This window comes from Lepus europaeus, chromosome 7 (genome assembly GCF_033115175.1).
Source record: "Lepus europaeus isolate LE1 chromosome 7, mLepTim1.pri, whole genome shotgun sequence".
NCBI classification, from domain to species: Eukaryota; Metazoa; Chordata; class Mammalia; order Lagomorpha; family Leporidae; genus Lepus; species Lepus europaeus.
In genome coordinates, this window is record NC_084833.1 from 111,089,419 (window position 1) to 111,113,379 (window position 23,961).

The 23,961-nt window shown below is 42.8% G+C and overlaps 1 protein-coding gene across 1 annotated transcript in view; it reads right to left on the minus strand.

Annotated features, from left to right (window-relative positions):
• Positions 1–23,961, minus strand: part of CLMP (CXADR like membrane protein) — a 112,422-nt gene that overhangs the window by 14,598 nt on the left and 73,863 nt on the right. The window contains exons 2-3 of the mRNA XM_062197226.1: positions 18,902–19,059; positions 672–873 (exon numbers count right to left, since the gene is read on the minus strand). Of these exons, the coding sequence (XP_062053210.1) occupies positions 672–873; positions 18,902–19,059 (360 nt within the window). The remainder of the gene's footprint in view (positions 1–671; positions 874–18,901; positions 19,060–23,961) is intronic.

Here is a 23,961-nt window from a genome sequence, read left to right on the forward strand (position 1 = left end):
ACATCTCCAAATACAGGATTCTACTGAAATTCATGTTTTGTTTCTCCAGCCATCCCTTATGGTCAACCTTAGAGTGGGGATTCAGCCAGCCATGCTTTATGTCACTCCCCTGAAGTACACCCATCTCTATTCCCTATGTGCACGCACGCACGCGAACACACACACACACACACACACATCGCTTTCAACTGCTATTAGTGCTATTGTAATTTTCAGGGACTACCTCAGAAATTCCCTCATCTCTTCTTAAAGAAAAGACTTGATTATTTATTGGAAATTTGGAGAAAGTTGAGTGTGATTTTACTGATACTGAAACAGGGATAGAAATTCATTAATTTGGAAGCAATTAAGTAGAACCTTATAGCTCTTGCTGTCAAAAACCAGAAATGAATTTGAATCATATCTGACAGATTTATTGTAAATATAAGAATGCTATTCAAATATTAGAGGATACTTCCATTTTTAAGTGGGCTACCATGGAAAATTATATTTTCTTTTTTTCATTATGGCTAAAACACATATGCTTCTTCTAGGGAACTGGACCAAAGGACTTTTTAGTGTATAATGTAAAGTACTAAGCATGAAGTTTTGTAGCAACATGATACAATTAAGTATCCATACCAGAGACCTTATGAAAAGATGTAGGCATTTACCTTGGCACCCTTTCTTACCTAAGACTTTTAAGATGACATGGCTCCACACATACCGCCCTGAATTCTTCACCTTACAGGTGTACCGGCCCTCATCACTGGGCTTCAGTGGCTCAATCTGCAGAGAGGCATCTCCTGCCAGGAAATTGGAAGCAAAGGCCACTCGGCCCTTCTGTTCCTCAGTCAAGTTATTGTAGACATGATGACTGGAGTAAGTGATCACCTGCGGGACAGACAGAAGCAAGGTCAAGCAGTGTGGCTGTCGGCCTTCCCTTTCTCTCAAGGTGATGAAAGGAACTGCTTCAAGTGGCACAAAGTGGTCAAGCTTGGCACTGATTCTTAGGGTCCAAGAGACCTCTATATAATTTATTTATTTGAAATACCAAGTTTTATATATATATAATATATAAATATATAAAATATAAATATATATAAAATTTATATAATATATATATATATATATATATATATATATATGTAGAGAGAGAGATCTTCATTTACTGGCTCACTCCCAAATGGCTGCGACAGCCAGGGCTGGGTCAGGCTGAAGCCAGGAGCCTTTAACAACATCTGTGTCTCCCATGTAGGTGGCAGGGGTCTTAGCACTTGGGACATCTTCCGCTGCTTTCCCAGGCACATTAGCAGGGAGATGGATCAGAAGTAGAGTATCTGGGACTCAAACCAGTGCTCATATGGGATGCCAGCATTGCAGGCAGTGGCTTAACTCACTATACCACGCCAGCCTCTCTGTTTTAAATAAAAGTGAAGGGTGCAGTGTATTTGCTTAGGACTTACTCATCCTTCCAAGAAGAATATCTTGTATTTGTGTAGGACTTAATTATCAGTACAGTTATTTCATTAAATGCTGAGAACCTCTCCATTTCAAATTCCAGTGAAGAATCTGAGTTAGTGAAAGTCAGCTAAATGAAGGAAAGGGGGAAAATACAAGTGCACGACTGTGCCTGCAGTAAGCGTAGAATATTTTTGGAAGGGTACACAGCAAATGGGATCAGTAGTTGACTGAGAAAAATTGAGAGCACAGAGAATAAGTACAAAAAGGGACTTAATGCCCTTTTCTGTCATTTGTGTTTCCTACCACTTGCACATGATCGCTTCAAAGTGCTCCTTGTGTTAGAAGATTTTAAAGACCATCTAGTGTATTTCTTACCACAGTTTTTTTTTTTTTAAAGATTTTATTTATTTATTTGAAAGGTACAGTTACAGACACAGGGAGAGACAGAGAGGTCTTCCATCCACTGGTTCACTCCCCAAATGGCCACAACAGCTGGAGCTGGGCCTATCAGGAGCCAGAAGCTTCTGGGTCTACCACACATTTGTAAGGGCCCACACACTTGCATCATTTTCTACCATTTTCCCAGGAAACAGCAGAGAGCTGAATAGGAAGTGGAGCAGCCAGGACCAGAACCAGCGCCCATATGGGATATGGGCACTGCAGGCAGAGGCTTAGCCTACTATGGCACAGCACCAGCCCCCTTACCACAGTTTTTCCAAGTAGTTATCCCACTTCATAGTCAGATGCCAGAACCAGGATTTGAAATAGGTCTTCTATAGTGCCTATAGTCATCTAATAAGGCAAGCATTTGGTGCAGTAGTTTAAGTTGTTGCTTGAGACGCTTGCATCCCATATGAGTGCCTGATTCGAGTTCCATTTACTCTGCTTCTGTTTTGGCTTCCTGCTAGTTTGCATCTTGGGAAGCAGTAGACGATAGTTTAAGTACTTGAGTCCCTGCCACCCATGGGGGAGATCTAGGAGTTCCAGGCTCCTGGCTTCCGCTTGGCCCAGCCCTTCCTGTTAACAGACATTGGGGAGTGAAGCAACAGATGGAGGATGGCTCTATCTTTTTGTTTTTCAAAGAAAATGAAAATAATTAAAATTTTAAAGTCAACTAGCCCATTGCTCTTGTACACTACATTTACGTTGCTCATCTTATACCTGCCTTTCTTTAACTGCTCATTAATTATTCTTCAGAAAGTTTGGAAATGAAGGAAAAAAGTAAAATTGAAAAATCAATCTATTTTGTTCTTAGGAAAGTTGAGAATCCTGATGGAGGGACTGGAGATGTTGAGGAGCAGATGGTTAAAATACAGGTCTGATTTTGAGGGCTTCATTGTTCGGTTTCATTTTTTTAGGTCATTATTGCTGATTAGTAAGAATATTAGGTAAGAAAAAATTATATCCCTTCCTTCTATAAAATATACATGAGCTTTGTGTCTTTGTTCTCCCAAATAGTGAGACCAAAGAGTAGATTTTCCCAATGGAAAAATAATCTTGATTCCAACTGCATTTTCATCTACCTGCATCACAACCTCTCATTCTTTTAACTTTTTACTTTTCCCTGATTTCTTTATTCCATCATTTCACTGGTGTTAGTCACCAAAACCTTCCTGATCTGGTCTACCAGGACTTCAAGCTGTATAACTTCAGCTTTGTTCTTCCTGTCACTCAACAATCATATTCTTAAACTTGTATAAGTTGAATATCAGCAGACACTTAGAACTACTACCTCTGATCAGGTCTGGAGGAAGCTATTCAGATGAGTAAAATACTTTATTCAAGTAATTTATTGTGGGATTCACAAGGAGAGAATAAACATTGCAAAGTGAATGATTTATTTGAAATAGCATCAGAGGGAATGTCCCAGAAAACTTGGCAGCATAAGAATTAGTCTTTGAAAGATTAGTAGACTTAAGTAAGAGAAGAGTGAAGCAGGGAGCAGAGGGTGGGAGGGAGCATTCCATATAAGTACTACAGCACTAAAAAAGGCACACAGGCATATGAGAGTCTCCAGAGCACATTTCTGGTTGCAGCTGTTCCAGATTATTTCACTCTGCTTAAGCCCTTAACCCCATTCTCAACCATGTGATGCTTTGCAGCTCATCACAAACTTTCCTGAAAAGATCCAAAGCTATCCAATAAAATGTCTGTCACTTCTCCCTCTGTTAAATCAAAGCTGTTCAGCAGCAGCATCTATTTCGCCCTGACCACCTCTTGGAGAAAAATGCTTTCTCCTTTCTCTGCATTATTTTTTCTTCAGCAAATATTTATTGACCTCCTGTGTAAGGTACTGTGCTCAGCACTGAGGAAATAAGCAGGAATAAAACAGTCCCTGCACGGAAGAGTTAGCTCACAGTCTGGGGTGGGTAGGAGAGAAATGAGTAAGAGAATATTGAACACTGTAGCTGATAATATACTCAAAACATTTTCATGCAATATTGCCCTATCATTTCAGCTGCCACTACTATTGTGACAGTTCTGAGATCCGTCTCTCTCTCCCCAACATTACTTTTGAGTTCTAGTTTCATACTTCCAGCTGCTTGAATGCTGTACATTTCTGTCCTCTCCAGTTTACCCTACATAGTTCTGCCAAGTTAATCTTACCAATCTAAAACACACGTTAGTTCTTCCAGCCTTTACATAATGGTGTACAATCAGCCTGCATTATTTCCCCTTTGCTAATAAGATTTTGCTTTCTGTGTTCCCATATTTTACTCACTATATTTCCCACTTAGAAACTCGCGTTTCTTCATATAAAGAAACACTGTTCAGTCCTTTAAGCCCCAAATCAGTGTTAACTCTTCATCAAACCTTCAAAGATACAACACTGATGATTATCTTTGACTAGGCTATTTTGCAACTCCTCAATCCTTCATTCAGTAAGCATTTATTTTAAATAGAAAACTTTTATTTAATAAATATAAATTTCAAAAGTACAACTTTTGGATTATAGCAGTTCTTCCCCCCATAACCACCCTCCCACCAGCAAACCAACCCATCTCTTATTCCCTCTCCTATCCCATTCTTCATTAAGATTCATTTTTAATTATCTTTATATACAGAAAATCAACTCTATACTGAGTAAAGATTTCAACAGTTTGCACCCACACAGACACACAAAGTATAAAGTACTATTTGAAGATTGGTTTTACCATTAATTCTCATAGTACTACACATTAAGGACAGAAGTTCTACATGGGGAATAAGTGCACAATGACTCCTGTTGTTGATTTATCAATTGACACTCTTATTTATGATGTCAGTAATCACCCAAGGCTCTTGTCATGAGCTGCCAAGGCTATGGAAGCCTCTTTATTTATTTATTTATTTATTTTTGTTTGACAGGCAGAGTTAGAGAGAGAGAGAGAGAGAGAGACAGAGAGAAAGGTCTTCCTTCCATTGGTTCACCCCCCAAATGGCCGCTACGGCCAGTGTGCTGTGCCAATCTGAAGCCAGGAGCCAGGTGCTTCCACCTGGTCTCCCATGCGGGTGCAGGGGCCCAGACACCTGGGCCATCCTCTACTGCCCTCCCGGGCCACAGCAGAGAGCTGGACTGGAGAGGAGCCACTGGAACTAGAACCCAGTGCCCATATGGGATGCTGGCACCACAGGCGGAGGATTATTAACCAAGTGAGCCACGGCACCGGCCCCTGGAAGCCTCTTGAGTTCACAAACTCCAGCGTTATTTAGACAAGGCCATAGTCAAAGTGGAAGTTCTCTCCTCCCTTCAGAGAAAGGTACCTCCTTTGATGGCCCCTTCTTTCTACCGAAATCTCACAGAAATCTTTCATTTAGGTCATTTTTTTTTGCCACAGTATCTTGGCTTTCCATGCCTTGGCTTTTTAGCCAGATCCAAATGCCTTAAGGGCTGATTCTGAGGCCAGAGTGCTGTTTAGGGCATTTGTCATTCTATGAGTCTGCTGTGTATCCTGCTTCCCATGTTGAATCATTCTCTCCTTTTTAATTATATCAATTATTATTAGCAGACACTGGTGTTATTTATGTGATCCCTTTGACACTTAATCCTATCTTTATGATCAGTTACAAACCTAAACTGATCACTTTAGTAAGGTGGCATTGGTACTTGCCAACTTAATGGGATTTGGAGTCCCATGGCAAGTTTTTACCTTTACTCTTAGGGTTAAGTCCAAGGGAGTATGTGCCAAACTGTACATCTCCTCCCTCTCTTATTCCCACTCTTATTTTTAACAGGGATCAATTTTCAGTTGGATTTAAACACCTAAGAATAATTCTGTGTTAATTAAAGAGTTCAACCAGTGGTGTTAAGAAGAAAAAGAAAATACTAAAAGGAATAAAATAGTAAGCTGTTCCTCAACAGTCAGGACAAGGGCTGATCAAGTCAGTGCTTCTCATAGTGTCAGTTTCACTTCTACAGGTTTCCTTTTAGGTGCTCAGTTCATTGTCACAGATCAGGGAGAACATACATTTGTCCCTTTGGCACTGACTTATTTCACTCAGCGTGATGTTTTCCAGATTCCTCCGTTTTGTTGCAAATGACTGGATTTCATTTTTTGTTTTTAGCGCTGTGTAGTATTCCATAGAGTACATATCCCATAATTTCTTTATCCAGTCTTCTGTTGATGGATATTTAGGTTGATTCCATGTCTTAGCTATTGTGAATTGAGCTGCAATAACATTGAGGTACAGACAGCTCTTTTGTTTGCCAATTTAATTTCCCTTGGGTAAATTCCGAGGAGTGGGGTGGCTGAGTCGTGTGGTAGGGCTATATTCAGGTTTCTGAGGAATCTCCAAACTGTCTTCCATAGTGGCTTTACTAGTTTGCATTCCCACTCAGTAAGCAGTTACTAAAAGCATACTCTATGGTTGGCACAATGCTAGAGATGATAACAATACAAAGAGATGAGTATTACAGATATTAAATGAGGGGCCAATGTTATGGCATAACAGATTAAGCCACTGCCTGCAATGCTGGCATCCCATATCAGAGTACCAGTTCAAGTCCCAGCTGCTCCACTTTGGATCCAGCTCTCTGCTGATGTGCCTGGGAAGGCAGAAGAAAATGGCCTAAGAAGTTGGACCTCTGCCACCCACTTGAGAGACCTAGGTGGAATTCTGTCTCCTGACTTGGGCCTAGCCTAGCCCCAACTGTAGTGGCCATTTGGAGAGTGAACCAATGGATGGAAGATCTCTTTTTCTGTCTCTCCCCCCACCCCATCTCTGCCTTTCAAATAAATAAATAGTTCTTTAAAAAAAAAAAGAGTAAATATTAAAGGATAAACTTTTCTAAAAAGGTAAGAACTGCTAAAAATCACTCTTGTCAGTGCCATGACAGTTGACCAACATAACAACAGTGGCAGAAACCAGGAAGACAAAAAGAAGGCAGCTTCCTGATTCCAGAAATTCATGCTGCCCCTTTCTCAGAAACTCCATGAATATTCCTTCCACTTATTAGAACAGTCCACTCCCTCAAATGTCTTGCCCTATATCTGACTCTTCAACCTCCAGCAGATTGAGAGGTTTATCTGTCTGCTATGCTCCCACCTCCATTCTTTGGCCACTGTTAAAAAGTTCCCAGTAGGGGCTGGCACTGTAGCTCAGTAGGTTAATCCCCCACCTGCAGTGCCAGAATTCCATATGGCACCAGTTCTAGTCCAAGCTGCTCCTCTTCCAATCCAGCTCTCTGCTGTGGCCTGGGAAAGCAGTGGAAATGGCCCAAGTGCTTGGGCCCCTGCACCCATGTGGGAGACCTGGAACAAGTTCCTGGCTCCTGGCTTCGGATTGGCCCAGCTCTGGCCGTTGTGGCCATTTGGGGAGTGAACCAGCTGATGGAAGACCTTTCTCTCTGACTCTCCCTCTCACTGTAACTCTACCTGTCAAATAAATAAATAGAATATATTTTTAAAAAAATGTTCCCAGTAAACTGCTTAGATTTAAGGCCATTCTTGTTGTTGTTGTTGTTGTTTTAGATTTTTATTTATTTATTTGAGGAGTAGAGTTACAGACAGTGAGAGGGAGAGACAGAAAGAGAAAGATCTTCCATCCACTGGTTCACTCTCCAAATGGCTACAATAGCCAAAGCTGGGCCAATCCAAGGCCAGGAGCCAGGAGCTTCTTCCAGATATCCCACATGGGTGCAGGGGCCCAAGCACTTGGGCCATCCTCCACTGCTTTCCCAGGCCATCGCAGAGAGCTTGATCGAAAGAGGAGCAGCCGTGACTAGAACTGGTGCCCATATGGGATACCGGCACTGCAGGCGGAGATTAACCTACTGTGCCACAGCGCTGGTCTCATAGAATGCTTTCTATGAGATGGGTACATAATTTTAATTTTGGGCCAGCGCTGTGGGGTAGCGGGTAAAGCTGCCGCCTGCAGTGCCAATATCCCATATGGGTGCCAGTTCAAGTGTTGGCTGCTCCACTTCTGATCCAGCTCTCTGCTATGGCCTGGGAAAACAGTAGAAGATGGCCCAAGTCCTTGGGCCCCTGCACCCACGTGGGAGACCTGGAAGAAGCTCCTGGCTCCCGGCTTTGGATCGGCACAGCTCCAGCCATTGCAGCCAATTAGGGAGTAAACCAGCGGATAGAAGATCTCTCTCTCTCTCTCTCTCTCTGCTTCTCTGTAACTCTGCCTTTCAAATAAATAAATCTTTTAAAAATTTTTTAATTTTTTAAAATTTATTTTTAGTTTTTATTCTGTTTGAAAGGCAAGGGGAGGGATAGGGGGCAGCACTGTGGCATAGCAGGTAAGGCTGCCGCCTGCAGTTCCAGCATCCTATATAGGTGCTGGTTTGAGTCCCAGCAGTTCCATTGCTGATCCAGGTCTCTGCTATGGCCTGGGAAAGCAGTAGAAGCTGGCCCAAGTCCTTGTACCCCTGCACCTGGATGGGAAGACCTGGAGGAAGCTCCTGGCTTTGGATCAGCACAGTCTGACTGTTGCAGCCAACTGGGGAGTGAACAGCAGATGGAAGACCTCTCTCTGCCTCTCCTTCTCTCTCTATGTAACTCTGACTTACAAATTAATAAAATAAGTCTTAAAAAAAAAAAAAAAGGAAAAGAAAGGCAGGGAGCAGAGAGATGAAAAGAGATGTCTTCCATCCATGGTTCACTCTGAAATGCCTGCAGCACCCAGGGTTGGGCCAGGCTGATACCAGGTGCCTGGAACTCCAATCAGGTCTCCTGCATGGGTGGCAGGGACAAAAATATTTGAGCTATCACCTGACATCTCAATGGGTACACATTAGCAGGAGGCTGGATTGGAAGTTGGGGAGCTGGAACTTGAACCAGGCACTCCGGCATGTATGTGGGGGTCCTGAGGGGTGTTTCAATGCCTCCATCAATAGCCTACCCCCACATATTTTAATCTGAAACTGGGGCAGCTGCCGTTTAGCTCTGCTAGAATCAGGACATTTTCCTGGCCCTTCCTCTATTCATGTAGCATCACTAGTTAATAACTGTACTTTCCCACTGAAGTTGAGCATCCCAGGGAGGAGGAGTTCTTAGGGCCAAGGAGAACCTTGCAACACTTATCAGGTTCTCAATTAATGTTATTTTCTTTGTGATTTGTCTGTATTGTCTCCAGCTGTGTAATTACCTGCATGGAAGTTAGTTTATATTTCCTGGGAAGAATGAAGAGCTACAAACCTAGAAGAAAGTTGGGTAATTTTTAGGAACTTTTAGATTTTGTGGGCTTTGGGAAATTTGTGACTTTTTTTTTAAATCTGAGGGCTCTGCTTGTATTTGTACTTGAGCTAGCATCAGTAGATGTCTTTTTTAAAAAAAAAAAGATTTATTTATTTATTTGAAAGAGTTATACAGAGAGAAGAGAGGCAGAGAGAGAGAGAGAAAGAGGTCTTCTATCTGATGGTTCACTCCCCAGTTGGCCACAACAACTGGAGCTGCGAATCCAGGAACCAGGAGCTTCCTCAGGGTCTCCCGTGTGGGCGCAGGGGCCCAAGAACTTGGGCCATCTTGTACTGCTTTCCCAGGCCATAGCAGAGAGCTGGATCAGAAGAGGAGCAGCCGGGTCTCGAACCAGCACCCATATGGGATGGCGGCACTTCAGGCCAGGGCGTTAACCCGCTGTGCCACAGCGCCGGCCCCTGTAGATATCTTTAACTTGAAAAATACACCTGACTTTGGACAGTCTTCATAAGTGTGGCTCAGAGTAGAGTATGGCTGCCTTGGACTTGTAGAAGTACAGTATAACAGGGACTTTCTTGAACTGTCTTGAACTGACATTAAGAAATACATTTTTCTGGGACTGGTGTTGTGGTGTAACGGGTTAAAAACCACCTGTGAGGCCAGCAGCTCATATGGGCACTGGTTCAAGTCCTGGCTGTTCCTCTTCCAATCCTGCTCCCTGCTAATGGCCAGGGAAGAATAGCACCTGCCAACCACATGGGAGACCCAGGTGGCGCTCCTGGCTCTTGGCTTTGGCCTGGCCCAGTGCTGGCTGTTGCAGCCATCTGGGCAGTGAGCCAGCAGATGGAAGATTTCTCTCTCTCCCTCTCTCTCTGTAACTCTGACTTTCAAATAAATAAATAAATAAATAAATATTTAAAGAAATACGTTTTTCTTTATGACACATCACACATAGCATACATACATATAACTGAAACATATTTCACAAAAAATATATGTACAGTACACCAATATTTTCTAATCTGTATTAAAAGATAAACAAAAGTTCGGGTCTCTTAGGATCCACCAATGGGTTGTGACCTAGATTTTGAAAAATAACTGCACAATAGTATAGGGACCAGGCTGGGAATCACCTGATCTGCATTTGGATGGATGCTCTTCTATTTATGGCTGTTTAGAGTCAGTTAGCAAATCTTTCTGAACTATGAAGTCCTCAACTATAAAACAGGGACAAGCCACTTCATAGGATTGCTTAAAAGTTAATTATTTTTTACTGGACATTTTTGTGGGGTACAGTGTGATACTTCATTATTCAAATAGGGTAGTTGGCATTTTCCATTTCCTTAATTAAAAAAAATTTTTTTGATTAGTACATAATAATAGCCCATGCCTCCAGGGTACAGTTTGACACTCCAATACAAGTACAAGTACACAATGTACTGATCAAATCAGGGCAATCAGCATCTCAGGCTCCCTATCACTGCCCCATTTTTGGTATTCTAGCTCTCCCCCTTCCAGCTATCCATAACATTTAGGTCATTATGAACTATAGTCTCCCATTGTGCTACAGAACCCAGGATGTACTCCTTCCCTCTGTGTTTCGGTATCCATTCTCCAGGCTCTTCCAACTCTCTCCCCCGGTAAGATTGTGGGAATGAAAGAGCAAGCACTCTGAAAAGTTACCATCATCATGTTTATTAGACTGATTCCAGGTTTCCAAAATTGTTCAGCCTGGTACCCCAAGAATATTAGTCATTCTATACATTTGTGTGCAAAGCCCTCCTGGCTGAAGACCTCCATCTATTTGCTACTACTTGGGTTCACTATAAATGAAAGCTTGGCTCCCTACATGTGGTACCTAAGGCTGGTGTAGATTGGTCCACACTTCATCTGCCCTCACATCTCTGAATCCCTTGTCCCCAAACCCTGAACATTGCCCACTGATGTGTCTTGAGCTTTGATCACACATCTGAAATGCCTCTGCCTCTTATTTTTGCCTGAACAACACCTATATAGATCTCAAGCCCAAGAGCCTCCTTTCTTCTGTGTATAGCCTTTCCTGGATCTCCAGTTAGAATGGTGACTGCCTCCTTGAAGTTTCAGTGTTTGGGGCATAGCTCCAACATAATGCTTAGTACATTCAAGTATACCTGGTTTTGTGTGCATTTCTTCTCCCCAAATCCTATCCCAATACTTAACAGAAAAAGAAAAAAAACAGTATTTTTTTAAAACAGATGCTGCAATGCCAGCATCCCATGTGAGCGCTAGTTTGTGTCCTGGCTGTCCCGCTTCTAATCCAGCTTCCTGTTCATTGCCTAAGAAAAGCAGCAGAAAAGGGCCACCCACGTGGCCCCTTGCTTCATCCTGGCCCAGCCCTAGCTATTGTGGCCATCTGGGAAGTAAACCTGTCTCTCCCTCTCTTCCTCTCTCTTTGTAACTCTTTCAAATAAATAAATAAAATCTTTTTTTTAAAAAAAAAAAAAAGAATGTGACTGGGCTGGCGCTGCAGCTCAATAGGCTAATCCTCCACCTTGCGGCGCCGGCACACCGGGTTCTAGTCCTGGTCTGGGTACCGGCCGGTTGCCCCTTTTCCAGGCCAGCTCTCTGCTGTGGCCAGGGAGTGCGGTGGAGGATGGCCCAAGTGCTTGGGCCCTGCACCCCATGGGAGACCAGGAGAAGCACCTGGTTCCTGCCTTCGAATCAGCGTGGTGCGCCGGCCGCAGCGGCCATTGGAGGGTGAACCAACGGCAAAGGAAGACCTTTCTCTCTGTCTGTTTCTCTCTCACTGTCCACTCTGCCTGTCAAAACAAAACAAAACAAAAAAAGAATGTGACATCTTAAGAAAGCACAGGATATAAATTAGCAAGATAACCTTATAAAATAATTAATCATTTAAGGTGAGGATTTCACAGATACTTCTGACGTGGATTGAGGCTCAGTTATAGTCTGGCAATTAGGCTGGTGTTTTTCAGACACACTTTGAATCCCAGATGCTTTTATGCATCTGTGTTTTATTTTGGTTTTAATTCTAGGATATGTAGTTCTGAGATTAAGCCATTCATCAGGGTGTGATGGGAGAACAATGAACATCAATTTAATCCTTTTGCAAACAAGCCAAAAAAATTAAATACATGAATTTCAGCTGTTACATGGCTGTTTTATGACATTCCTGGTGGACCTAGGACAATCTGTTAGGACTTGTATGAAGCAGATGAATCAGCCTAACTTCCTGGCAGTTGCTCTGCTGTGCCATGGCCTGCTTTGCAATCACAGAACTGCTTTCAACAGAGATGAATGCAGGTCTCTGTTCAGATCAGGATTTTTCTTGCTCAAAGCCAAAGGAAAGGAGGGAAGAGTGAAGTGAGAAAAGCTAGGCATGGGAATGGGATCATCCCTGTCCTAATTTATCCATCAAAAAATAGAGGAGAAAGATTTGTATTGTGTATTCCTGACTGGCCTTGGGAAGGCCTTGGCCCTCTTTGGAAATTTTGAAAAAGTTGTGTATCCCTTGACCAGGAGGAAAGTTCCAGGTTCTAGTCGCCATGCTATTAAGATTGAAATTCAAATATTCTGGAAATGCTTATGCATCCCCAAATGTTCCCTTCCTACTCTGAGCATCCTAGACAAATGGGATGAAAACATTTCTCCTCAGACTGAAATGCAAAGCTAAACTTGGAATCAACGTCATTGGTTCAGCTACTTTAAGCACCACAGTCATTACAGTACTTCTTTCTTTAGTCACCCTCACTCTCGTTTCCCACATCCTAGCAATTATAAAGTCTTGGCAACTTTACCCACTGAATAGTTGTCTTCTTAATAGCTTGGTTACCCATGATGATCATTTAAACTCTTATTGTATATTCTGAAATTGTTCACCTGATCTTGCTTTTATTTGAGTCTCTTTTAAGTCTGTTGAGTCAGTGTGCCATACATTTTCAGTGAGTGCCAAAAGATGAAAATATGCTCCTTCCACTTTTTAAAAAACATTCATTTTTTATTTGAAAGGCAGATGAGAGTAAGAGCAAGAGCAAGAAAGCGCTTTTCCATCTACTGGTTCACTCTCCAAATGGCTGCAACAGCCAGGGCTGCCTGGCCACGGCTAGGAGCCAGGAACTCCATCCAGATCTCCCATGTGAGTTGCAGGAACCCAAGTTACTTAAGCCTTCATCCACTCTTTCCCAGACACATTAGCAGGAAGCTGGATTGGATGTGGGCAGCCAGGACTAGAAACAGCACTTTGATATGGGATGTTGGTGTTGCAAGTAGTGGTTTAACTCGCTGCACCACACTGCCAGTCCCTGTTCTTTGCAATCTTAAAATCTTGAGAATTCATGACATTATAGGAAAAAGGCTAAGCCCCCCATGGTATGCTTGGTCTGGTTGTACAATTCTGCAAGGTTATATCTTATACTCCACCGATGTAGCTGCTTATGATTTCCCAGCTTTTGTGTTGGCGCTGTTTCGATTTCCTCAGGGCAGTTCCTTCTATCAAGACTTAGATCAGCTGTGTTTCTTACAAGTAAAATTCTTTTTTTTTTTTTTTTTTTTTTTTTTTAAGTTTAGCAAACTTTTAATTAAAATTTTAAAATACATTTTGAACTAATTTGAAAACCATATTTACAAAATGACAGGCCCACTCAAATTTGCTAATTATCACATTTTGTCAACAAGAGACCATCAGCTAGCTAATATAGACAGCTAAATTAACTTACTTTTTTGCCAATCTTTTTTTTTTTTTTTTTTTTTTTTTTTAAATTAAACTTTTATTTAATGGATATAAATTTCCAAAGTATAGCTTATGGGTTACAATGGCTTCCCCCCTCCCATAACTTCCCTCCCGCCCGCAACCCTCCCCTTTCCCGCTCCCTTTCCCCTTCCATTCATGTAAAGATTCATTTTCAATTCTCTTTGTATACAGAAGATCAGTTTAGTATATGAACAATGGGTCATAGAAGAAATCTTACAAGTAAAATTCTAGAGCTCTTCCCTCCTCCAGCTGCTCTTGGCCAGTGACTCCTTGAAACAATAGTTTTCCCACTTCCATGATTTCAGTTACCCACAGTCATCTTTGGTCTGAACATATTAAATGGAAACTTCCAAAAATAGATAATTTATGAGTTTTAAATTGTACGTTGTTCTGAGTAGCATGCTGAAATTTTGTGCCATTCTACCCAAGGTGTGAATCATCCCTTTATCTAGCGTATCCACACTGTATATGCTACCTGCACATTAGTCACTTCATAGCCTTCTTGGTAATCAGATAAACTGTACTTGTATCCAAGTAACCCTTATTTATTTTATTTTATTTTTTTGACAGGCAGAGTGGACAGTGAGAGAGAGAGAAACAGAGAGGAAGGTCTTCCTTTTTCCGTTGGTTCACCCCCCAATGGCTGCTGCAGCCAGCGCGCTGCGGCCAGCACACCGCGTTGATCCGAAGGCAGGAGCCAGCTGCTTCTCCTGGTCTCCCATGGGGTGCAGAGCCCAAGCACTTGGGCCATCCTCCACTGCACTCCCGGGCCACAGCAGAGAGCTGGAAGGAAGAGGAGCAACCGGGATAGAATCCGGTGCCCCAACCGGGACTAGGATTAGCCTATTGAGCCGTGGCACCGGCCTCCTAGTAACCCTTATTTTAGCTAATAATGGTCCCAAAATACAAGACTAGTGGTGTAGCCAATTCAAATGTGCCAAAGAGAAACTGAAAAGTGCTTCCTTTGAGTGAAAATTCCCAGTAAGGAGACAAAAAAGATCATAAGGTTACTAAGATTGGCATGCAGTAAGAATGAATCTTCTATGTCTGAAATTGTGAAGAAGGAAAATTGTGTGCTGTCACACCTCTCACTGCAAAAGTTATGGCCATACTGCTTGATAAGTGCTTAATTAATATGAAAAAGGAATTAAATTTATGTATGTATGTATAGGAAAAAACATATGGTATACAGGGTTCTGTCCTGTCAGTGGTTTCAGGTATCTACTAGGGCCCTTGGAATGTGCCCTGCCACAGAGGAAGGGGACTACCAGAGCCATTTAGAACACTCTAAAATCTCTGTCATATTTGTCACTTCGTTCTAAAGTTGTCTTTACACAGTCTTCTTTTAAAAAGTATTTCTATATTTTTAAAAGATTTATTTATTTGAAAGGCAGAGATAGAGATCTTCCATCTGCTGGTTCACTCCCAAAATGCAACAACCAGGGTTGGACCAGGCCAAAGCCGGGAGTCTGGAACTCTACCTGGGTCTCTCACATGGGTGGCAGGGACCCAAGTACTTGAGCCATCTTCCTTGCACATTAGCAGGGAGCTGGATCAGAAGCAGAACAGCCAGGACTCAAACTGAAACTGGCACTTCCACAGGGAATGCCTGTGTTGCAAGTGGCAACTTAATCTGCTGTGCCACAACATCAATCCCATAATCTTTTCAAACAACTCATTTGCTATAGTGTGTGTGTATAGTGGGAGTCCGATAAATATTTGTTAAACTTTACTAAATTGCTTTCTGATCTTTTATAATTTCAATAGTGCCAGGCTTTCTCCTGTTTTGGTCTTGACATAAGTAATTCTATCTGGAATAATTTTCTCCTTATTTCCTATATATTGCATATTACACTTTCAAATTATTTATGAAGGTGATACAGCTAGTGCTTAATACCTGATGTCAGAGTGCCTAACTTAAAAATGCAAAATAGCTGACCTTAGGCAATTTGCTTACTTTGTGTTTGTGTGTGTATATGTTTGTATGCACACACGCATGTTTCAGTTCCTTATTTGTAAAATAGGCCTAATAATCCTAGTCATACTGATTAAATGAGATAATACCTGCTAAACAGATTTGCACCTGGAATGCAGCTAATTTTTCCCCTCTCTCTTTTTCTTTTCTACTCTCCCCCCTTCCTTCTTTCCAAATTACTGAATGTCTTTTCACTGTGAGCTCTAAGAAGGCAGGAAATGTGTTGTTTTCTTCATTGGTGTATCCTGTGGTCCCTAGCATGGCACACAATAAGTGCTACATATATTTGTATAATCTGAATGATTGAATAAATGACCATTTTCACTGTAGAGTATCAACTGAAGACAAATAGGGAATTGTGACAGCTTAAAGCCCTGTCAGTAGTCTTTTTTCTTTTTCTAAGATTTTATTCTTTATTTATTTGAAAGGCAGAGTTAGAGAGAGAGGAGAAGAGACAGAGAGAGGGAGATCTTCTTCCACTGGTTAATTCCCCAGATGGCTGCAACGGCCGTAACCAGGCCAGGTCAAAACCAGGAGCCTGGAGCTTCCTTCAGGTCTACACGTGGGTGGCCCAAACACTTGGGCCGTCTTCCGCTGCTTTCCCCAGGCCATTTGCAGGGAGCTAGATCAGAAGTGGAAGAGCTGGGAATTGAAACAGGGTCCATATGGGATACCAAGGGCACAGGTGGAAGCGTAATGTGCTACACTACAACACTGGCCTCCTATCTGTATTCTTTTAAAATCAACATTTTTTAAATTGTTGTAGTCACTTGGTCATAGAATCAAGCAACTCTTTTTTTTTTTTTTTTTTACCTTGAGTACAAATGTAAATACTCATGTGAAAGGTATGTGGCACTAAAGAGAAAATTATTTAGTCATACTTGTTAAAGATGGTTTAAGGTTTTTGTTTTTTTTTTGAAAGGCAGAGTGGACAGTGAGAGAGAAAGAGACAGAGAGAAAGGTCTTCCTTTGCCGTTGGTTCACCCTCCAATGGCCGCCGTGGCCAGCGCACTGCAGCTGGCACACTGCGCTGATCTGAAGGCAGGAGCCAGGTGCTTCTCCTGGTCTCACATGGGGTGCAGGGCCCAAGCACTTGGGCCATCCTCCACTGCACTCCCTGGCCACAGCAGAGAGCTGGCCTGGAAGAGGGGCAACCGGGACAGAATCCGGCGCCCCGACCGGGACTAGAACCCGGGATGCCGGTGCCACAGGCGGAGGATTAGCCTATTGAGCCGCTGCGGTGGCCTAAAGATGGTTTAGAAACTATTTGAGGAACCATTGTGATGGGGTCTTGGTAGTGGAAAGAGCTTGGGCTCTGAATCCAATAAGAACTAACAACCAAGACCAGGCTTTGGGACAATGGATGGAAAACTACTAAGAGGAAACATCAGGAAGAAGGGGACTGTCTAAAGGAGCTTGACAGAATTATTGCTGGAGGCAGGTCAGGGTGATAAGATAGTGAGGGTGGTCAGATATCAAGGGTGGGGGATTTCACTAACCTGACTTAGCTGGAGAACTCAGGGAACTCAGGAGCATGACTCAAGTGTGGCCAAAGGAGAAAGTCTTTATGAGAGTGATTCCTGGATTATTTTTTTTTTTAACAGAAATATGGGCTCTTACTTAGTTCATTGCTTCACTGAGAACTGAGAGTGTCCTGTCTAGGAATTATCAAGAAGTTGTTGGAATAAACATGTCAGGTTAAGGTGACCTTGTTCTACAGAGAACAGATAGTCTTAGGATGATACGCTGTGAGAACAAAATGACAAGCAGTATCAAAATAACCAGGTGATACAGCTATTTAAACATGTTATATTCCAATAGAGATCCTGAAACTCATTCTCATGAAAAGCTTAGCAATTCTCAGCATAAACCATCTTATGAATTTAGTAGTATAGACAGAGAAGAGGAAAGGACAACTTTTCATTTTTTAGCAGGGAAAGATGTAAAACTGAAAAAAGGCAAGGCTAAAGTTAGCTTTCCAAAGTTAGTTTTTTAAAAATCACAGAAATTTTAATAAAAAGATATCTTCTAACAAAAACAACAAAATAAGTCAATGAGTAAAGGGAATGAGAATAGTTATGCTGGGAAACCTGGATTAAGGAGAGCGACCATGGTTCCATGAAGACTAGGGAGGAGGGACAGGAACTATAGGTTACTTGTTTGTCTTTCTCTAGTTACAGCCTCCTCTGTGGGCCATCAGGAGGCAGAGCACCACAGGTTCTGTTAACACTGCCAGAAACACAGGAACCTGTGGACCATCATGGCTTTCCCCCATCCGAGCCCCCAAAACCCAGGGCCTGCTCCTTTGTTTTCCAGCTCCAGAACTAATATCAGTTCTCTTGCTGGCTAACTTTGTATGTTATTCCTTATGTCTTCTCCTTGGTCCTCTGCACCATTTGTCTTTTGTCATAATGCATAATTATATAGCTTGAAAGTCATAACTAGGCCCAGTGTTGTAGCATAGTGGTAAAGCTACCACTTACAATACTGGCATTCCATATGGGTACCAGTTTGAGATCTGGCTGCTTGCTTCAGATCCAGCTCCCTGCTACCCATGTGGGAGATATGGAGGAAGCTCCTGGCTCCTGGCTTTATCCTGGCCCAGCTCTAGCCATTGCAACCATCTGGGGAGTGAACCAGTGGATGGAAAATCCCCCCCCCCCTTCTCTCTGTAAAACTCAAATAAATAAATAAAAATCTTGAAAATAAAAAGTAATGATTATGCAAAGCTGACCATAGGCGGGTGTCAGTAGGTTCACAGGAGGAAGGAGAACAGGCCTCCTAAAGCAGGCCTTGGATTCTGACTGATTATCCTAGCAAGTCAAACTGTTGTGTCTCAGTCTCCTTCTCAGTGAAAAACATGAATAGTATAAATTCTGTCTTCCAGCAAACGCAGATGGTTTTCTCATAGTTCTGGCTTGCCCAAAGAATGTACAGTTTCTTACAACCCAAACACCCCTTCTCCTCCACAGTTTTCTCTCTAAAGTCTTAAGTATAAGCCAGGTCAAGAGCAAGTCTAGCTCTTTGAGACTCAGCGAGAAAGGCTGGAAGACTGAGGAATGGCAAGTGTAGGACAAAAAGGAGGGGGCACTTAGCCAGGTGTCTACTTACCACTTTTTGATTCCCTTCATTATCGGTGAGCAGCCATTCAATATCCAGGGTGTCTTTTTCTGGGAGCCCCAGTTGATGGTGACAGGGCAGAGTGACCTTCTCCTCTGCCACTCTCTTGATCTCAGTGTGAGTCCCCAGGGTTCCAACATAGTAGGAAACTGGAAGAGGAAAATCTCTAATGAGTGATGTAGAGACTGGGTGGCAATGGATGGGGAGAAAATATCGCAGCAAATGATTATTGGATGTTCCTGTGGGCAAAGAGAAGGTCAAGATGTTGGAAGAATCCCAGACCAGAAGGACCACGGGTCCTGTTGTCCCACACTGGCTGTTCCATTAATGGAATTTATCCTATCTTTAGCCCCATGAATTACATCCTGCTTATACCTGTTTTTCCTGATTTACTGAGTTTTTACAATGCAGTCACTGAGTTCAACAACTGTATCTTTCTTTATCTTGCTGTCTCCTAGCAGAGGCTTCCCAGAGTACTTTGCTCATGGAAACCATGCACTGGATGCCCAGCAACTCACATTCTTGAAGGTACAGAAGCGGAACCTTTAGAAGCTTAAGAAAGCTGTCAGGATGGACCTTCTTATTTTACTAAAGGCTTCTTTAAAGCCAGCAACAGTTGTTGCTGACCAGTAGCATGTATTTTAGAGTGTGAAAAGATGACTACCCAAATGTCATCATTTAAAGGGAAATTATTCATCATCAAAGGCCTGCAATTTTAGAGAAGAAAATAATTATAGGCAATTAATTTGAGGGTTCAAGAGGAGCATAAATCCTTCAAGGATTTTGTAAATATTAGGCATACCATATGTAAATCATCCAGTGTAATATTTAGCACTTATTGGCTCTGAATAAAGCAACTGATTTTATTATTAACAAGGTGGTATTTTTGGAAAATAGAATTCATTTAGATAGAAATAGAGGATGAGGGAAGGTGTTGTGGTATGAGGAGAGGTGAAGGGGAGGAGGAAACAAGAAGGAAAAGGGTGGGGCAGGGCCTATCAGTGAATGGTAGCAGATAGTTCAGCTTGCCGACGGGAAGAATACATGTGGGAAAGAAGTAACAGATGTGAAATGGACTGGTGAGGCAGGTCAGGTGGTAAAAGAAAAGCGTCATTTAGTGACCTAATCCTTTGCTTTGCTTAATGAAAAGACATTTAGGAGCTGTATATACAAATACACCGGAAAAGACATGCCCTTGGGAAAAGTGTTAAATTTTTAAAAAAGATTTATTTATTTATATCAGAATTAGAGAGAGAGCGAGCTTCCATCTGCTGATTCACTCCCCAAATGGCCACAACTAGGCCAGGCTGAAGCCAGAAGCTTCTTCCAGATCTCCTCCATGGGTGCAGGGGCCCAAGCACTTGGGTCATCCTCTGCTGCTTTCCCAGGTGCATTATCAGGGAGCTGGATCAGAAGTGGAGCAGCTGGGACTTGAACTGGCGCCCATATGGGGTGCTGGCGCCACACACAGTGGCTTAACTTGCTGCGCCACAGTGCCAACTCCCAAAATTGTTAAATTTTTGAGAGAGAGTGTTCAAGGATAAGCGGACATTGGAGAGTCCACTGGGGACTGGAGGTGTAAACTAAGTTTGAATTTAAGTCCATTATGAAATCCAGGCAGAACTGCCCAACATCCCTCAGCTCTCTTCCTGACCACAGTGCCTCCCTTTGCACTGCAGACACCCACACAGTTCCCCAATGTCAACCCTTACTTGTTATATTGGAGAAAGTCACAGCACCCTGGCATTGCTTTTCTTCCTCACTTATTTATCTTGCACCTCATAAATAAAGCTGTTAGAAATATTCATGGGGCTGGCACTGTGGCACAGTGGGTTAAGCTGCTGTCTGCAGTGCTGGCATCCCATGCGCCAATTTGAGTCCAGCTGCTCGTCTTCCAATCCAGCTCCCTGATAATGCTCCTGGAAGACGGGTCAAGTTCTTGGGCAACTGAACCCACCTGGGAGACCCAGAGGAAGCTCCTGGCTCCTGGCTTTAGCCTGGCCCAGCCCCAGCTGTGGTGGCCATTTGGGTAGTGAACTAGCAGATGGAAAATCTTTCTCTATCTCTCCCTTTCTGTAACTCTGACTTTCAAATAAATAAATAAATAGTAGAAAATACTCCTATTCCATCAGCTGTGTCTGGGTTCAATGGTGAGACCCCTAAATTTTCACTGGTTATTTTCTGGAAACATTGTCTGTTGGAGATGGGAAGGCAGAAACTGGTCTTTTCTCTAAGACAGGCTCCAGTGTTAGGGTATAGGCTGGGTTTAGAGCTTTCTTAGAGACCCTCCAAGACTTCTTTCTAGTGCAGTAACGCCTCCAGCAACAAGAGAGGTCTTATAGTGTGTTCCCACTTCCCGTAGGAACACACATTCTTTTATTCCTTCAACTTTTGTCTTCCATTCTCTCTAGTTTCATGTCACATGGTTTCGAAATATGAAACAGTCTTTGTTTCTGAAGCCAAATTCTGAATTTTCTCATTTGGCTCATGACTCCCCATCCATCCTGGGTCCTCTTGACCAATAGGAATTCAGTTCCACTTATGGGTCTCTTTACCTCTTTCATCTTTTCACATCTGTTAGTAACTTCACACTCAGCGATAGAATGTTTATGTTCTCCCCCAAATGCATGTGTTGTAAACTAACCCCCAATGTAATGAGCTTTGGAGATGGGGGTCTTTGGGAGGTGATTAGGTCATGAAGATGGAGACCTCATGAATGAGATTTGTGCCCTTAGAAGAAAGACCCCAGGGGGCTGACACTGTGGTGCAGCAAGTTAAGCTGCCATCTGCAGCACTGGCATCTCATAGAGGTGTCAGTTCGAGTCCCAGCTGCTCCACTTCCAATCCTGCTCCCTGCTGGTGCACTCAAGAAAGCAGAAGAAGATGGCCCACGTGCTTGGGCCCCTGCACCCACGGAGGAGACCTGGAAGAAGCTTCTAGCTCCTGGCTTTGGCCTGGTCCAGCCCTAGCTATTGTGGCCATTAGGGAGGTGAACTAGCAGATGGAAGATCTTTCACTCCCTCTCTCTGTAATTGTGACTTTCAAATCAGTAAATAAATAAAAAAAAATCTTAAAAATAAAAGACCCCAGGGAGCTACCTTGCCCTTCTATCATATGAGAACACAGAGAAGATGGCTGGCTATGAACCAGGAAACAGGAAACAGGCCCTCCCAGATACTGAACCTGCCAGCACCTTTTTCTTGACTGCCAGCCTCCAGAACTGTAAGAAATACATTTTTATTATTTGTAAACCACCTAGTCTATAGTAGTATGTTACAGGAGCCTGAATTGACTAAGGCAGACTTCAAACCCATCTTTCCTCCTTTTCCTATTAATGTCTCTGACTACCTTGATAAGGCTCTGATGTTCTTGATGATCAAATCTACATTATTAAAGACTAATAAATTGAGGTGATGAAACATTAGTTCAATTAACTAATTTATCTCTGAGGTTCAAATTTTTCCTGCCCTGGGGGGGGGGGGGTCAGTCCTTGGAGAGGACAATATAAATTTTTGGTTCCATTGATAGCACCCATCAACCAGCTGTTGGTTATGTTGAAATTATTGGCAACCATTCTACCCAAACTTATGTGCTATTTTGCTATACAGTTCAGCTTTATTCTACATCATTCACTTTGATTCATGGGTTTATGGGACAAATTTCAGCCTTTCCTTGGTTTCTAACATGCTCAGATTAACCATAATGACCCCAACTTGTTTCATGTCACCTTTTGGGTACATTGAGTTCTATTAGATCAAAAATATAAAGCGAAGTACAAGACCATGAGGATTGCAGTATACTGGACTCATATTTGGCCAAATTTATATGACATGGTCAGTTTGGAAATAATGTTTCTATTTTATTGCAAATGTCAGAAAAAGTTCCTGTTAACTAAGATAATATTCTGATCTTTGACTTTACACTACAGGTTTGAATACACTGTGAGTATTCAGTAAGTACTTGTTGAAATGATTTGAATCTAACCTGTGCCCTATTTTACCACTGAGAAAACTGAGGCCCATGGTAAGAGTCATCCCAAGGTCCCACAACTCATTTAATGGCAGAAATAACCTATAAAAGGGCAGGCATTTAGCACAGTGGTTAAGACATTGCTGAGGATGCCTGCATTCCATATTGTAATGCCCGCATTCCAGTCCTGTCTCTGCTTCCGAATACAGCTTCCAGCTAATGCACACCATCTGGAGGCAGCAGGAAACAGCTCAAGTGCTTGGGTCCTTGCTACCTACATGGGTGGCCCAGGTTGTGTTTTTGGCTCCTGGCTTGGGCCTGGCCAGCAGATGGAAGATCTAGCTCTATCTCTCTGCCTTTTTTTTTTTTTTTTTTTTAAGATTTATTTATTTATTTAAGAGGCAGTTACAGAGAAAGAGGGAGAGACAGGGAGAGAGATCCTCCACCCACTGGTTCACTCCTCAAATGGCTGCAACAGCCAGAGCTGGGCCGACCTGAAGCCAGGAGCCAGGAGCTTCCTCTGGGTCTCCCACATGGACGCAGAGGCCCAAGCACTTGGACCATCTTCCGCTGCTTTCCCAGGTGCATTAGCAGGGAGCTGGATTGGAAGTGAAGCAGCTGGGATTGAATCAGTACCCATATGGGATGCCGGCACCACAGGCAGAGGCTTAACCTACTGTGCCACAGTGCCAGCCCCATGTCTCTCTGCTTTTTAAATAAATAAATAAATAATTTAAAGGAAACATCCTCAGTTAAGTTTTAAAAAATTAAAAAAATAAATAGAGGTCGGCCCTGTAGCATAGCATGTAAAGCCGCCTCCTGCAGTGCCAGCATCCCATATGGGCACCAGTTCAGGTTCCAGATGCTCCACTTCCAATCCAGCTCTCTGCTATGGCCTTGGAAAACAGTGGAAGATGGAGCAAGTCCTTGGGCCTCTAAACCTATGTGAGGGACCTGGAGGAAGCTCCTGGCTCCTGGCTTCAGATCGGCCCAGCTCTGGCTGTTGCAGCCATTTGGGGAGTGAACCAGCGAATGGAAGACCTCTCTCTCTTTCTCTCTGCCCCTCCTTCTTTCTCTGTGTA